The sequence below is a fragment of the Mobula hypostoma genome, chromosome 7 (genome assembly GCF_963921235.1).
Source record: "Mobula hypostoma chromosome 7, sMobHyp1.1, whole genome shotgun sequence".
Classification (NCBI taxonomy): domain Eukaryota; kingdom Metazoa; phylum Chordata; class Chondrichthyes; order Myliobatiformes; family Myliobatidae; genus Mobula; species Mobula hypostoma.
The window spans coordinates 115,538-133,319 of record NC_086103.1 but is presented as its reverse complement, the minus strand read 5'-3'; the positions used below and the strand labels follow the sequence as shown (position 1 = coordinate 133,319).

Here is a 17,782-nt window from a genome sequence, read left to right as displayed (position 1 = left end):
TCCTTCCCTTTCTCCTAAGCTCCACTCTCCTCTCCTATCAGATTCCTTCCTCTTCAGCCCTTTACCTTTCCCACTCACCTGGCTTCACCTATCACCTTCCAGCTATTCTCCTTCCACTCCATTTTAGTCTGATTTCTTCCCCTTTCCTTCCCAGTCTAAAAGAAGGGTCTTGGCTCAAAACATACTGTTCATTTCCATGGAAGATGTCTGGCCTGCTGAGTTCCTCCAGCATTTTGTTTGTGTTGAGTAGTGTTTGAACTCCTATCCCTGTATACAAGCATGAGCAGAGGCCTTATCTGATGACAGGGATCATTATCCTCACAAGTAAATGGACCATCATTCAAATGTGGACCAATCTATAATCGTGGTAGTGAACTTTAGAAGGGCTGATATTATTCTGGAATACAATGCTATTTTAATCCATGCTTTAATTCAATCTTCAGTGGCCTGAAACTTGAAAAAATGGGAAAATATTATTTTATGTATTTCTGAAAAAAATTGTTCTGGCTTTGGGATTTGCTTCAGCCTGTTTTATTTTACTGGCTTCCTTAGGTTTCGGTACACATTTGAAATCTTTCTGTCTTCAGAAAAGTTATTCCAGTTTGGAACGGACAACCCTGAAACTCTACAAACATGGACAAGCTCCATAGCAAAGGTACCTGCTGCTAAATTATCACATAGAAGTAATCGTATCATGCTCCCCATATTTCCACACCACCCTCCTAGGCATCACCACTGTGAGTTAATGACAGTAGAAGATTCCATGTTGTTGCAAACGTGAAACAATGGGAAGGCAACCTGCCTACTCACCAGGCAGTAGATAGCTATGACTTATCCGACCTTAACTGGTTTCTAGTGTGCCAGGGATAGTCATACCAGGAAGCTTTAGAGTCATAGAAAAGCACAGTACAGAAGCAGGCAGTTCAGCCCATCTAGTCCATACCAAACCATTTAAATTGCCTAGTCACATCAATCTGCACCTGAAACACGGACATCCATATAACTATTCAAATTTCCCTTAAACCTTGAAATCGAGCTTGCATGTGTCATTTGTGCCCTCAGCTCTTTCCACACTCTGAATGAAGAAGTTTCCCCTCATGTTCCCCTTAAACATTTCACCCTTCACCCTTAACCCATGACCTCTAGCTGTAGCCCCACCCAAACTTAGTGGAAAAAGCCTGCTTGCATGTACACCCCTCAAAATTTTGTATATCTCTATCAAATGTCATTGAAATCTTCTACGTTCCAAGAAATAAAGTCCCAACCTATTCAGTCTTCCCTTATAACTCATGTCTGGCAACATCCTTGTAAGTTTTCTCTGTACTCTTTCAACCTTGTTTACATCTTTCCCATAGGTAGGTGACAAAAACTGCACACAATAGGCCTTTATTTCTCTTCCAATTTATTTTATACATTTTGTTTTATTTTTAAGCAATTTTATTCACCTTTTGTCTTTTTCAATCCTTTTTGCAGCTCATGTTTCACACGATACAGGTTTTCACCTATTTTAATGTCTTTTTTTTAATTCCATGCTTTCGCCTGTCCTTTTGATTTTATTCTGGGCATGTTCTTTATTATCAATTCTGAGATTTGTTCCACTGACTAACCTTCCTTTCCCAATTCTCAAGAAACATCTCAGTAGTAAATACTGTTTGCCAGATTGCAATTTATTTGCTATGACCGTTAATGAGATTATATTCCTGGTACTTTTTGCAATATCAGAAGACCTGAACTGTCATCTCTCTTTCTCCCTCCACAGATGTTGCCTGACCTGATCAGAACATAGAACATAGAATAGTACAGCACAGTACAGGCCCTTCGGCCCACAATGTTGTGCTCACCCTCAAACCCTGCCTCCCATATAAGCCCCCACCTTAGATTCCTCCATATACCTGTCTAGTAGTCTCTTAAACTTCACTAGTGTATCTGCCTCCACCACTGACTCAGGCAGTGCATTCCACACACCAACCACTCTCTGAGTAAAAAACCTTCCTCTAATATCCCACTTGAACTTCCCACCCCTTACCTTAAAGCCATATCCTCTTGTATTGAGCAGTGGTGCCCTGGGGAAGAGGCGCTGGCTATCCACTCTATCTATTCCTCTTATTATCTTGTACACCTCTATCATGTCTCCTTTCATCCTCCTTCTCTCCAAAGAGTAAAGCCCTAGCTCCCTTAATCTCTGATCATAATGCATACTTTCTAAACCAGGCAGCATCCTGGTAAATCTCCTCTGTACCCTTTCCAATGCTTCCACATCCTTCTAATAGTGAGGTGACCAGAACTGGACACAATACTCCAAGTGTGGCCTAACCAGAGTTTTATAGAGCTGCATCATTACATCGCGACTCTTAAACTCTATCCCTCGACTTATGAAAGCTAACACCCCATAAGCTTTCTTAACTACCCTATCCACCTGTGAGGCAACTTTCAGGGATCTGTGGACATGTACCCCGAGATTCCTCTGCTCCTCCACACTACCAAGTATCCTGCCATTTACTTTGTACTCTGCCTTGGAGTTTGTCCTTCCAAAGTGTACCACCTCACACTTCTCTGGGTTGAACTCCATCTGCCACTTCTCAGCCCATTTCTGCATCCTATTAATGTCTCTCTGCAATCTTTGACAATCCTCTACACTATCTACAACACCACCAACCTTTGTGTCGTCTGCAAACTTTCCAACCCACCTTTCTCCCCCCACATCCAGGTCGTTAATAAAAATCACGAAAAGTAGAGGTCCCAGAACAGATCCTTGTGGGACACCACTAGTCACAATCCTCCAATCTGAATGTACTCCCTCCACCACCACCCTCTGCCTTCTGCAGGCAAGCCAGTTCTGAATCCACCTGGCCAAACTTCCCTGGATCCCATGCCTTCTAACTTTCTGAATAAGCCTACTGTGTGGAACCTTGTCAAATGCCTTACTAAAATCCATATAGATCACATCCACTGCACTACCCTCATCTATATGCCTGGTCACCTCCTCAAAGAACTCTGTCAGACTTGTTAGACACAATCTGCCCTTCACAAAGCCATGCTGACTGTCCCTGATCAGACCATGCTTCACAAAGCCATGCTGACTGTCTCTGATCAGACCATCAGTTTACAGAGATTTCTGTTTTTATTTCAGCTTTCTAGTAGGGTCATTTTAAATTTAGAGTAGGTTCTGTAGATTGATCCCTGTCTCAAGAGAATGGATTGTTGGGCCTGTGTTCAGTGGAATGCAGAAAAAGGAGAGGTGATTATATTGACACATTTAACTTTTCTGAAGGAGCTAGACAGGGTAGATCCTTAGAGGTTTTTGTCCTTTGTATGGAATCAACAACATGGGGCACAGTTTCAGAATAAAAGATATTGAATGGGAGCTGAGGAAGAATTTCTTTGGACCTTTCATGTTAGGACCCTAAGAGAGCTGTAGAGGCTGTGTTATGGATATATTTGAGGCAGAGATATATTGGATTTTGGCCTGTACGAGATTCGAGCGAGGTAGGGAAGAGGCAAGAAAAAGGTGCTAAGACCAAAAGCAGATAGCTGAAACTCATTGAATAATGCAGCATGCTCAAGTGTCTGCTCCAGCTTCTGTTTCTTAATTTCTTACTGAGGGAAAGACAGGTCCAGGAAAGATCTTCCAATCTAACTATGGTTTATCTTTACAAATGTAATAAGGGTGTCACAGCTAGTCAAGTTGCTGCATCACAGCTTCAGAAAATAGGTCTGATGCTGAGTTCTGGTGCTCCCTGTGTAGTGTTTGCACATTCTCCCTGTGATTGTGTGGGTTTCCTTTCAGTGCCCTTGTTTCTTCCCATGTGTGGATTTTTTTTTAAAACAAGAAAGATTAACTTTATTTGTTACGTATGCTTCATATGTGTGGGCACGTGACCAAGTGGTTAAGGCATTGGACTAGCGACCTGAAGGTCGTGAGTTCGAGCCCCAGCCAAGGCAACATGTGTTGTGTCCTTGAGCAAGGCACTTAATCACACATTGCTCTGCGACGACACTGGTGCCAAGCTGTATGGGTCCTAATGCCCTTCCCTTGGACAACATTGGTGTCATGGAGAGGGGAGGCTTGCAGCATGGGCAACTGCTGGTCTTCCATACAACCTTGCCCAGGCCTGCGCCCTGGAGAGTGAAGATTTTCAAGTCATCTCGCAAGACTAACGGATGCCTTTATTTATTATCTATGCTTCAAAAACATTCAGTGAACTGTGTTGTTTGCATCAAATCAAATCTGCGAGGATTGTGCTGGGCAGCCCATTAGTCAACATCACCAACGCAGCATTCCCACAACTTACTAACACTAACAACATGTCTTTGGAATGTGGGAGGAAACTGGAGCAGCTGGGGGAAATCCACACAAACAGGGGGAGAATGTACACACTTCTTACAGACAGTGGTGGGAATCGAACCGCAGTCTTACAATTAGTGTTGTAATAGCATAGTGCTATGCTAATGTGCTGTCACTTGGTAGGCTAACTGGCTGCAGTCCAGTATGCAGTTGAGTGGTAGCATCTGAGGGATCTGATTAGAATTCAGAGAGGATAAAATGGTGGGTAAGATTCAAAGTTCAAATCTCTAAGTAAGCTTTATTATCAAGGTACATATTTCTTAGCATATACTACCCTGAGATTCATTTTCTATGGGCATTCACAGTAAATACAAAGAAACACAACAGAATCAATAAAAAAAACACATACAACAAAGACAGACTAACAACTCGTGCAAAAATCAACAAAATGCAAATACAAAAAGGGAAATAAAAGTAAACAATAAATACTGAGAACATGAGTTGTAGAGTCATAAAACTTGAGATTACTGTGGAATTACTTCAGTGAAGGGATGAGTGAATTATCCTCTGATAACATTGTGGGCCAAGAGGCCTGTAATGTGCTGTAAATTAAATTTCTATGATTGAGGAGTAATAACCGTTCCTGAGCCTAGTGGTGTGGGAATTGAGGCTCCTGCACCTCCTAATGGCAGCAGCAAGCAGAAAGTGTGTCCTGGATGGTGCTAGATTAGTTTGATAATGGGTGCTTGATGGTCGGCTCAGATAGGTAGGATAAAGGTCTGTTTCTGTGCTGTATCACTTTATGAATCGAATGATGTTTTTGGTATTTTGCATAATCAGAGTTTAATTTTTCTATCCCAAGGCAATCAGTTGATGCCATAAGTGTGATGTTATTTTTTGGTGATGTGAAGTCAAATCATAAAATCTTCCACAGGAAGCCACCTCACATGTTAAACAACTCTTTATTTACAGTGTGGATGATCTTAAAGGAATTATGTTCAAAATTATGTTCTCTCTTCCAACGCAGGGGTTCACTTGTGCCAGTCTGCACAGCCTTCTCAATCGGCAGTTTGATAGGATTGGAAAGCTGCATTATAAATCAATGCGGAATCCCGAGCAATGGAGGGAGGGGTGGTTCATGCTTAGGAAATGCAACCTTATATTCTGCTGTGAAGAGGGTGGGCCACTGGAGGAGACATTGCACCTGAAGAGACTACAGGAACTGAGTGAGTCCCAGAGTCCAATGATTGAAAACCCAGCTTGAATTTGTTCTGTAAATATAAATTGAGGGAATTATCGTTTTGAGTATTACCACAAAAGTACCTGTCAGTATTATAACAGGATGTGAAGCACCAGTAGCATTATACTGTTCACTTTTTAACTTGTGTTGTAAATGCATCTTATTATTTGTTAAGTTATTTGCTGTAGTATTTGTTGTGTGTGAGTTATATGCACCGTTTTGTGCAACTTGGTCTGGAGGAGCATTGAAACATTTGGTGGCATACATGTATATAGTTGAATAACAATAACCTTGAACTTGTATGCTGTTCTGCAAGTTTCTTGGAAGATTGTCATTGCTATTGTGCTTCAGCAGAGAAGGTGGCTGCACACAGTGTCTATCACATTCACCAAACCGCAGCGTGGATATTTCTATAGAAGTATTGAATGTTGACTAAAGATCCTTTGCATGACTGCCTTTGAACATATGTAAGCACTCATTAAGTCATGAGAATCAAAGCAGTATGAGGGAGGGCAATCAGCCCACCAAGATCAATCCATATTTTTCATCACCCTGCATATTCTTAACTCCAGTAGGTAGTCATTTCCATTTAACTCTTTATCTGCCATGTTCACAGGGAAATAGTTCCTAGTAATAAAATACAACCCCCCCCCCGTATCTTTTGTCTTTTGCTTTATGTATTGTATTCCTTGAATCTAATAATGGCAACAGCTTCTCCCTATCTCAGTCTGCTATGAACTAGGATACTACCATCCAATTGGTCCACAAATAACAGCATCAGCTTCTCTGGTCTAAATACTTAACAGAAACCACCTCATCTTTGGAGCCAATCTACTCTCTCAAGGACCTTCAGATCCTTCCCAGAGTTTGGTAAACAGAATTAGATGTAATACACGAATGGTGACTCAATTTGTGGGAAAATAAGGAAAGAGATGATCAGATAGTCATCCATTAAGGCATTTCTTGATTGTATTCATTTCAATAAAGTTTACATGCTCTGAAAATCATAACTTCATAACAAGATGCAGTATTGAAGGTGTAGGATAATAGTGAGGATTGTGTTTGGTTGGGGATTAAGAATTAGGCAGTTTTGGAAATTTGGATGGATGAATATCAGTCCTTTACTCAGCAGGGGCAATATTCTGTTGCCAGAGCAGTGACTAAAACAAGAAGGGATGATGGAAAGGTGTCAATTTCTGTTGAACAGTGTCGGCAGCATTCCATGCTGGAGAGGTCCCTCTGTCCATTCTTACTGCTGTTCCTTCTCATCTAACAGCTTTCACCATTCTGAATGAAAACAGCGAGAAGAAAGAAGTATTACGACTGGTTGACAAAGAACGGTGAGATGTGACCTTCAAATTTGGACTGCTTGATTGACTTTCCATGTAAGAGCTCACTGAAGATCTCCTTGGATCATTTGATCAAGTTAATAGCGGATGATCAAAGATTTAAATACTTGACCACTTTAAAATTTAGTAATTGTATGAAGCACCTGTTCTCAGGAGGGTGTCTGTTTATGTTGACAGGGTTTCCTTCACCCTCTGCCTCAGTCTCTCTACTTCCTGCAACTTACTGTGTACAAGGCTTACTCATTAATTTGGGAAGACCTTCCTCAATATAATGGATGAAAAATTTCCCTTAGGTCTTTGAGAAATGATAACCATTAGACCTTGAGACACGGGAACAGAATTACATCATTCCACCCATCAAGCCTACTTCACCATTCAATCATGGGTGATTTTTTTTCTTCTTAATCCCTTAATAATCAGAGGAATATCAATCTCTATTTCAAGTATACTCAATGGCCAGGCCTTCTCAGCCATTTGTGGCAATATGTTCCACAGATTCACCACCCACTAGCAAAAGAAATTTCTCCTCATCTCTGTTCTAAAGGTACTTCCTTGTATTCTGAGGCTGTGTCCTCCGGTCCTACACTCCCACTCTTTTAGAAACATCCTCCCCATGTCCACTTTATCTGGGCCTTTCAATATTTGTAAGGTTAGGGCCCCCCCCCCATTCTTCTAAACTGCAGTGAATACAGGCCTAGAGTCATAACAGGAAATGACACAACAAAGAACTACGGCAAGCTGTTATATAGAAAGATGTTCTATCTGTAGGGTAACCCCGTCTCCTTCTATTTGTCCACAGAACATTGTACCTGCATGGAGTGACACACCTGGACTATTCAGTGTGGTGCAGTGATATTCAGAGTGCGGCGGGCAGTCGGGGGAATGCACTGAGTGACCAGCAGCTGAGCAGAAAGGACATCCCTATTATCGTTGACAGCTGTATTGCCTTCATTACCCAATATGGTGAGTAAGCGTCACAGCACAAGGGCACCACGGCATAGCTGGAACCATCTGTGCTCTGGCAGTGGAACCGATTCCAGATTATGAAGTAGTCACAAGTAGTTTCATGACCACAGTTATCTTACAGTGGATGGAAACCAAAGCTGTTCCAACACAGGATTCAAAGTTCAAAATAAAGTTATTACCAGTGTATGTATAAAGTATTTATGTATATAATACTTATATTTATGTATATAATCACCATATACTATGTTGAGGTTCATTTCCTTGCAGGCATTCACAGTAGAACAAGAAAACAAAAATAGAATCACTGCAAAACTAGACACAGAGATGGACAAACAACCAAAGTGCAAAAGAAGACAAATTGTGTAAACAAAACAAATAATTAAGTAAATAAATAATACTGTGAATATGAGTTGTAGAGTTCTTGAATGTGAGTCCATGGGTTGTGGAGTCAGTTCAGATATGAGACGTGGGAAGTTATCCATGGCAGTTCAGGAGCTTGATGTTTGAAGGGTAACAGCTGTTTCTGAACTGTTTCTGAACCAGGTGGTATGGGACTTGAGAACCTAAGTACTTCCTTGGCCTAGATGTTGGGTGTCCTTTTTCATGGATGCTTCTTTCTTGTGGTAGTGCTCCATGTAGATTTGCTCTAAGGTGGGGAGGGATTTCCTGTGAAGGACATGGGCTATGTCCACCCATGGAAGGAAAATTCATTTCTGTTTCAGTCTAGCATTTCCACAGTGGCACTTGGGACGTTTATGGAAATGAGGAGCAAGCACAGTGAACTTCTAAAGGGGCTGCAGCCGTCGTGGGTCAGTGGATAATGTTTTTACCACTGAGATCAGGGGATCAGCGAGTCAATTTCCCTCCAGATACGTGAGCACACAATTCAGCTACACAAGTTAGTGCTGTATGTGCTATCTGAGAGACTATATTTAGTAGATTCATCTATCCCTTGTCCTTATTTTCCAGAGGCAAGTGCAATATTTATCATTGAACACAGAGTTCTAAAATAAATGATGTAGTTATTTGGTCCATTGAAGTTGCTTGATCATGTTGTGAGTAACTGATTCTCCAGTGCTCTGATGGTGTCTACACTTCAAAGGGTGCCAGCACCTGTATAGCAAATTGGGATCCTGAAGAAATCACCTTGGAAGTTAATGGTCAGGCTGCATCTGTGGTCGAGTCATTCAAATTCTTGGGGTTACCATTACCTATACATTGAGGAGAAACAAGAACATTACACTCATCGCTAGGAAAGCCCAGCAGTGACTATTCTTCCTACGCCATCTCAGGAAACTAAACAACTCAGGGCATATCATAAGACCATGACATTTAGGAGCCAAATTGGGCCAATTGGCCCATCGAGCCTGCTCCACCATTTTATCATGGTTGATTCAATTTTCCTCTCAGCCCCTGCCTTCTCCCTGTATCTCTTTATGCCCTGACTAATCAAGAATCTATCAAACTCTGCCTTAAATATACATAAAGACTTGGCCTCCACAGCACATGTGGAAAAAAATTTCATGGATTCACCAATTTCTGGCTAAAGAAATTCCTCCTCATCTCCATTCCAAAAGGACGCCCCTCTATTCTGAGGCTGTGTCTTCTTGTCTTAAACTCTCCCACCATAGGAAACTTCCTCTCCACATCCACTCTATAAAGGCCTTTCACTATTTGATAGGTTTCATTGACCATATAACGTGAAAAGAATCGGCCCCACACAGACCCCCGTGGAATACCAGTAGTCACCAGCAGCCAGCCAAGAAAAGCTCCCTTCATTCCCACTCTCTGCCTCCTGCCAATCAGCCACTGCTTTATCCATGCTAGAACCTTCCCCATAAAACAATGGGCTCATAGCTTGTTAATGGTTCTCATGTGTGGCACCTTGTTAAAGGTCTTCTGAAAATCCATGTACACAACATCAACTGATTCTTCTTTGTCAACCATGCTTGTTATTTTTTTTCAAATAATTACAACAGATTTGTAAGGCAAGATTTTCCCTTGAGGAAACCATGCTGACTACAACCTATTTTATCATGTGCCTCCAAGTACTCTGAGACCTCATCCTTAATAATCGACTTTAACATCTTCCCAACCACTGAGGTCAGACTAACTGGCATCTGCCTGTCTTCCTTCTTGAAGAGTGGAGTGACATTTGCAGTTTACCAGAATTCCTGAACCATTCCGGAATCTAGTGAGTCATGAAAAATCATTACTAATGCTTCCATAATCTATTCAGCCACCTCTTCAGAACTCGGGTGCACACCATCTGATTCAGGTAACGTAACGGTTTTCAGACATTTCAGTTTCCAAGAACCCTCTATCTAGTTATGCTAACTTCACGTACTTCATGCCCCTGACACCTGGAACTTCCATCATATTGCTAGTGTCTTCCACAGTGAAGGCTGATGCAAAATACTTATTCAGATCATCCACCATTTTGTTGTCCCCCATTATTATCTCTCCAGAATTGTTTTCCTGCATTGCAATATTCACCTTACCTCTCTTTACATTTTATGTATCTAAAGAAACTCTTGGTATCCTCTTTAATATTATTGGCTAGCTTACTTTTGTATTCCATCTCTAACTTTTTAATGACTTTTTAGTTTCCTTCTGTTGGTTTTTAAAAGCTTACAAATCCTCTAGCTTCTCCCTAATTTTTGCTCTATTATGTGCCGCCTCTTTGGCCTTTATATTGGTTTTGACTTCTCTTGTTAGTCATTGATTTGTCATCTTGCCTTTAGAATGCTTCTTCCTCTTTAGCATATATATATCCTGTCCTTTCCGAATTGCTACCAGAAATTCCAGCCACTGCTGCTCTGCGCATCCCTGCCAGTGTACTTTTCCAATCAATTCTGGCCACCTACTCTCTTATGTCTCTGTAATTCCCTTTACCCCACTGTAATACTGATACTTCTGACTTTAGCTTCTCCTTATCAAATTTCAGGGTGAATTAGATCATATTATGATCACTTTCCCATAAGGGTTCTTTTACCTTAAAGTCTCTAATCAATTCCAATTCACTTCATAAACGGAGGAGATCCATGCACCTGAGGAGATAGCTCTGGTTATGGAACCGGAGGAGATAGCTGAGGTACTTAATGAATACTTTGCTTCAGTTTTCACTACAAAAAAAGGACTTTGATGATTGTAGGGATGACTTACAGCGGACTGAAAAGCTTGAGCATATAGACATTAAGGAAAAGAATGTGCTGGAGTTTTTGGAAAGCATCAAGTTGGATAAGTCACCGGGACTGGACAAGATCTACACCAGGCGAGGGAGGAGATTGCTGAGCGTCTGGCAATGATCTTCACATCATCATTTGGGATGGGGGAGGTTCCGGAGGATTGGAGGGTAGCAGATGTTGTTCCCTTATTCAAGAAAGGGAGTAGAGATAGCCCAGGAAATTATAGACCAGTGAGTCTTACTTCAGTGGTTGGCAAGTTGATGGAAAAATTCCTGAGAGGCAGGATTTATGAACATTTGGAGAGGCATAATATGATTAGGAATAGTCAACATGGCTTTGTCAAAGGCAGGTCGTGCTTTACAAGCCTGATTGAATTTTTTGAGGATATGACTAAACACGTTGATGAAGGTAGAGCAGTAGATGTAGTGTATATGGATTTCAGCAAGACACTTGACAAGGTACCCCATGCAAGGCTTATTAAGAAAGTAAGGAGGCTGGGATCCAAAGGGATCCTGCTTTTTGGATCCAGAATTGGCTTGCCCACAGAAGGCAAAGAGTGGTTGTAGACAGGTCATACTCTGCATGGAGGTCAGTGACCCATGGTGTGCCTCAATGGTCTGTTTTGGGACCCTTTCTCTTCATGATTTTTATAAGTGACCTGGATGAGGAAGTGGCGGGATGGGTTAGTAAATATACTGATGACACAATGGTTGGGGGTGTCTTGGATAGTGTGGAGGGCTGTCAGAGGTTACACCGGGACTTTGTTAGGATGCAAAACTGAGCTGAAAAGTGACAGGTGGAGTTCAACCCAGATATGTGTTAGGTGGTTCATCTTGGCAGATCAAATATGATGGCAGAATATAGTGTTAATGGTAAGACTCTTGGCAGCATAGAGGATCAGATATATCTTGAGGTCAGAGTCCATAGGACACTCAAAGCTGCTGCGCAGGTTGACTGTGTGGTTAAGGCGGCATATGGTGCATTACCTTCATCAACTGTGGGATTGAGTTTAAGAGCTGAGAGGTAATGTTACAGTTATATGGGTCCCTAGTCAGACCCCACTTGGATTACTGTGCTCAGTTCTGGTCACCTCACTACAGGGAGAATGTGGAAACCATAGAAAAGGTGCAGAGGAGATTTACAAGGATGTTGCCTGGATTGGGGAGCATGCCTTATGAGAATAGGTTGAGTGAACTTGGCCTTTTCTCCTTGGAGCAACGGAAGATGAGAGGTGACCTGATAGAGTTGTATAAGATGATGAGAGGCATTGATCATGTGGATAGTCAGAGGCTCTTTCCCAAGGCAGAAATGGCTAACACGAAAGTGCACTGTTTTAAGGTGCTTGGAAGTAGATACAGAGGACATATCAGGGTTAAGTTTTTTTACGCAGAGAGTGGTGAGTGTACAGAATTGGCAGCCGGTGACAGTGCTGGAGGCAGATATGATAGGGTCTTTTAAAAGACTCCTGGATAGGTACATGGAGCTTAGAAAAATAGAGGGCTATGTGTAACCCTAGGTATTTTCTAAAGTAAGTACACGTTCGACGCAACATTGTAGACTGAAGGGCCTGTATTGTGCTGTAGTTTTTCTATGTTTCTATAACACTCAATCCAGAATACCTTTTCCTTTAGTGGATTCAACTATATGCTGCTCTAAAAAGCCAACCTGATTTTCCCAATCTACCTGCATATTGAAATTCCCCATAACTATTGTAATAGTGTCCTCTTGGCATGTATTTTCTATCTCCTGTTGTAATTTGTAGGACACATCCTTCCTACTGTTTGTGGGGGGGGGGGGTGTCTGTATACAATGGGTCTTTTCACCTTGCAGTTTCTTAGCTCTATCCACAATGTTTCAACATCTTCCAACCTTATGTTACATCTTTCTAATGATTTGATTTCACTTTTACCAAAAGAGCAACACTGCGCCCTTTACCTTTCTGCCTGTCCTTTCAATACAATGTGTATCCCTGGACATTAACTTCCCAACAATAATCTTTCAGCCATGATTTGGTGATACCTACATCATCATACCTGCCAGTCTGCAACTGTGCTGCACGTCCATCAACCTTATTCCATATACTGGGCACATTCAGATACAACACCTTCAGTCCTATATTCACCCATTTTGATTTTGTCGCACCATGCTCAATTTTTCAATTCCTAACTTTGTCTGAGGTCTTAACAATATCTGCCTCCACAACCTCTCCACTAACTGTTCTGGCACTCTGGTTCCCATCCCCCTGCAGCTCTAGTTTAAGCCCCACTGTGCAGCCTTACCAAACCTTCTCTCTGGGATGTTAGCCCCCTCCAGTTCAGGTGCAAACCGTCACTTCTGTACAAGTCCCACTTTCTCTGGCAGAGAGCCCAAAGATCCAAAACTCTTTTGCTCTCCTTAATACACAGCTAAGGAGTTAGTGTAGAAAACTATATAATCTTCCTGGTTCTGGCTTCACTGGCACATGGCACAGGTAGCAATCTTGTGATTACAACCCTGGAGTTCTGCCCTTTAACTTAGCAACTAACTCCATGAACTCCCTATGCAGAGCTGCATCACTCTCTTACCCATGTCACTGATCCTGATGAATTTTTACTCAGCTATCACTGAGAGTGTTGTGACCTCCTCTATCACCACTTGGTTTTCTATCACCTCCTCCCCTCCAAGTCCAGGTTGCAGTGAGTGGTCCACTCAGTAGAAAAGATCATTAGTTGTTGGCTACCAACATTAAAAGACTTGCTCATCGCCAGAGCTAAGAAAAGAGTTGAAAACAAATTCTGCTGACTTCATCCACCCAAAGCAGTCACCTATTCACCAAATTGCCATCAGGGAGACATTACAAGTCCATCACCACCAGGACTAAAGGTCATCTGGAGCTATACAGCTTCTGAACAAAACTCACTCAGGTGTAATACTCTGTCGCTGCACAACATCCACTAAATGGACTCTCCTGCTCTCCTTGTTCTGTTGATAATTATTGAATCAGTTCATATGTTCACATTTATTTGAGTTTGATTATTGACATTTGAACATGTGACTGCTCTGCTAATTGTTGATTGCTTGTGGCTGTTTGCACTATTGTCTTGTAAATTGTTGCTGTGGTGTCTGTTTTGGTTTTGTGCTTGGCACTGAATAACAATCAATTCTGGTATGTTACACTGCTCGCAATGAAGTGATTCTGATTCTGGATGTAAAAGGTAATCAATAAGGAAGTCGATAATGTGAGGCATTGTTTCTAATGCATATTGCTAAAAAGATGATCCTTAAACTCTGGGCACATGTGCACTGCTAGTATAAAACAGCCTCTGCTCAAATTCAAGAAGGAAATTGGTGCTGAGACTTGTTTGTGCAGTTCTTTTAATAGTTAAGCAGGGATTTAATCTTCAAGACATGAAGGGGATTGAGTAGTTGAAGGGAGAGAGACTTGATGGGAGTCTTGGACCAAGAGGTATGGTTGAAAGAGCAGAACAGGGATGGCACGGAATAAGAGGTCAGTACAGAATCTAGTCCTCCACTCTGTGTTCATAGGCTAGTGACACATACAGTTGGGACATCCGTGGTCAGATCCCTGGCCAGCAGTCCAGCGAGAGTGAGGGATGGTAGTCCTCTTTACCCGTCCCCTAGATCAGTAAGTTGTAGACAGGTTCTGGGATCAGAGTTCCATGTGGGCAGGAGGCATGAGGGCCTATAAACTCCTAGGTAGGCGAATTGGCGAGACTAGAGTTTGAAGCCTAGTGTTCGGGATCCCTTCATCAGCAAGTCTAAACTTTGAGGCTTAGTGTTTGGGGTCCTCATCCAGGCTTCTCATTCATCATTATCTGCGAGTTCTGGGGTGGATATTGAACAGCAAAGCTGAAGAGTTGATCGGAATTTGGAAGTATGCAGAAGCCTGGGTCTGCAAGTCTCTGTGAGTTCACTCAAGAAGTCAAGACCCAACGTCTGTGAATCAACACATTCACAGGAGGCCAAAGACAGCCTGTCCTGGGACTGGAGGATTGTGTATGTGCTGCTGTTGTTTTGTTGCTGATGGTGTTCAGTTTCTTTGTGTTCTGTGTTGTTCTGCCGAGTATTGTGGGCTAGAATGCATGGTGACATTTGTGAGCTGCCCCCAGAAAATCATTAGTTTGTATTGGTTGTTAGTGCAAATGATACATTTCACTGTATGTACATGTATGAAGAAATCAATTTGAGCCAGAAAGTAAAGGGAAAGGTTTGGTTCCATTACTTACAGGTAAATAACTGACAACCAAATAAAGTAGTTTTTAATTGGTTGTTTCTTTTTGTCCAACCATCTCACCAGTTCATGCCGTGAAAGGTCATCATGAAGTTAAATAACTTCCAACTGTTTGAGATATACATTAGTTGTATGTAATGGTGGTGAATTCATTAAACTGTTGTCTGTTTATTGATTCTTTCTGCTAACTACATGGTGACTGTTTGGTAATGGCTTAATTTTACATTGAGAACCTTTGCTTTACTCAGTGGGTTAGTGCTATTTATAACTGAATACTGAGCCTGAGATGAGAATTTTATGAAAGAATGAAAAGATGAGAAATGGCTATCACAAGTGTTGATGCTTGTGTATTTTATGAAATAGTCAAAACTTTACATCATCTTGTTTGCTCATGGTAGACTCAGTGAAGCCTTTCTGAAGAATAATTTGAGAATAAGTGGGTACAACAGAGTTGGAAACCACTGTTACTTTATATAATACTTTTTATAAGATTTCTACTTTTTAACAAACTTGTGTATTTTTCACAACATGTGGTGGTTCATCCCCACTCACTGGCAGAAAGTGGTATAGCAGCTAACCTAACAGTTTATCACCTTTCTCATTTTTCATTGGCTAAGTATTAGCACATTACCCACCTGATGTAATTGTTTTCATTATGCAGCTTATTAACTAATCTAAGGAATTTTCCTTATTTTATTATAAAAAGATAGAGTTTTCAGAGGCATCATCTTGGCTTCTTTTTTATTCTTTTGTCTTTGCATCCATTCATCTCTTAGCATTGTTTCTCAGCTCTTTATTTAGTTTGCTTAGTACTTGTATGTTTGTACTCTAAAATAAACTGAATCCTTTGAATTAAGACTGTTCCATCATTTCTGACACCTGAAAGATCCCTAAGGATCAGAGATACACAGAGCTCCAGCAACCGTGTATGAAGTGTTTCAGGTGCTGCAACCCGGAGCAACAGAGGAGATTCTGTTGCTGGAGGAGTTCAGCCAGGTAGCACCTGTGGAAGGGAAATGGAGAGTCAAGGTTTGAATCGTGAACCTTCATCTGCTAGAGGGAAGATAGCCAGTACTGTATACAGAAAAAAGAAGGGAAGGGTAGGTGTGAAGCAAAGGTGAATGTGGGGGTAGAAGAGTGGGTTGGCAAGTTTGCAGACGACACAAAGGTTGGTAGTGCTGTAGATAGCGTAGAGGATTGTCAAAGATTGCAGAGGGACATTGATAGGATGCAGAAGTGGGCTGAGAAGTAGCAGATGGAGTTCAACCCGGAGAAGTGTGAGGTGGTACACTTTGGAAGGACAAACTCCAAGGCAGAGTACAAAGTAAATGGCAGGATACTTGGTAGTGTGGAGGAGCAGCGGGATCTGGGGGTATATGTCCACAGATCCCTGAAAGTTGCCTCGCAGGTGGATAGGGTAGTTAAGAAAGCTTATGGGGTGTAAGCTTTCATAAGTCGAGGGATAGAGTTTAAGAGTCACAATGTAATGATGCAGCTCTATAAAAGAATGGTTAGGCCACATTTGGAGTACTGTGTCCATTTCTGGTCGCCTCACTATAGGAAGGATGTGGAAGCATTGGAAAGGGTACAGAGGAGATTTACCAGGATGCTGCCTGGTTTAGAGAGTATGCATTATGATCAGAGATTAAGGGAGCTAGGACTTTACTCTTTGGAGAGAAGGAGGATGAGAGGAGACATGATAGAGGTGTACAAGTTAATAAGAAGAATGGATAGAGTGGACAGCCAGCGCCTCTTCCCCAGGGCACCACTGCTCAGTACAAGAGGACATGGCTTTAAGGTAAGGGGTGGGAAGTTCAAGGGGGATATTAGAGGAAGGTTTTTTACTCAGAGAGTGGTTGGTGTGTCGAATGCACTGCCTGAGTCATTGGTGGAGGCAGATACACTAGTGAAGTTTAAGAGACTACTAGACAGGTATATGGAGAAATTTAAGGTGGGGGGTTATATGGGAGGTAGGGTTTGAGGGTCGGCACAACATTGTGGGCCGAAGGGCCTGTACTGTGCTGTACTATTCTATGTTCTATGTTTAAAAGCAAACATTTAGTATACAAAGGGTATTGTGGCACAATGGTGGGATTGCAGTGAGTTCAAGGGTCAAGGATCAACTTTATTTGCCATGTACATTTAGGTGTGCAAGGAATTTATTGTGGCGTGTTGGTGCAACATGAAGTAACAATGGTTGCAGTAACTGAGGTCATAGGTCAAGAGGGGTTGGGGTGACTAACTAGAATGATTATCAGTTTAAGTGCCTGGGAAAAGAACTATAAATATGGTGTGGTTTATCTTTTGTTTTAATAGCCCTATTGAACTTTCCAGAACAGAGCTTTTGGAAGAGGCAGTTTGCAGGATGGGTAGTGTCCACAATGATTTTTCCTGCCCCGCTTCTTTGTCCTGGACACAAACGAGTCCTGCAGACATGGTAGACTGCAGCCAGTGACTTTTCTGCTGACCTAGGTTAATTTTCCGATATCTTAGAAAGAATGAAACATGGATAGTTCTAGTTCA

At 41.8% G+C, this 17,782-nt stretch overlaps 1 protein-coding gene across 5 annotated transcripts in view; it reads left to right on the top strand.

The window, feature by feature from the left end:
• arap3 (ArfGAP with RhoGAP domain, ankyrin repeat and PH domain 3) overlaps nucleotides 1-17,782 on the top strand; it is a 375,519-nt gene that overhangs the window by 269,628 nt on the left and 88,109 nt on the right. For all 5 annotated transcript variants that reach the window (XM_063052998.1, XM_063052993.1, XM_063052997.1 and 2 more), the window contains 4 exons: nucleotides 553-655; nucleotides 5,313-5,511; nucleotides 6,802-6,865; nucleotides 7,674-7,837. In XM_063052998.1, coding sequence (XP_062909068.1) covers nucleotides 553-655; nucleotides 5,313-5,511; nucleotides 6,802-6,865; nucleotides 7,674-7,837 — 530 coding nt within the window. The remainder of the gene's footprint in view (nucleotides 1-552; nucleotides 656-5,312; nucleotides 5,512-6,801; nucleotides 6,866-7,673; nucleotides 7,838-17,782) is intronic.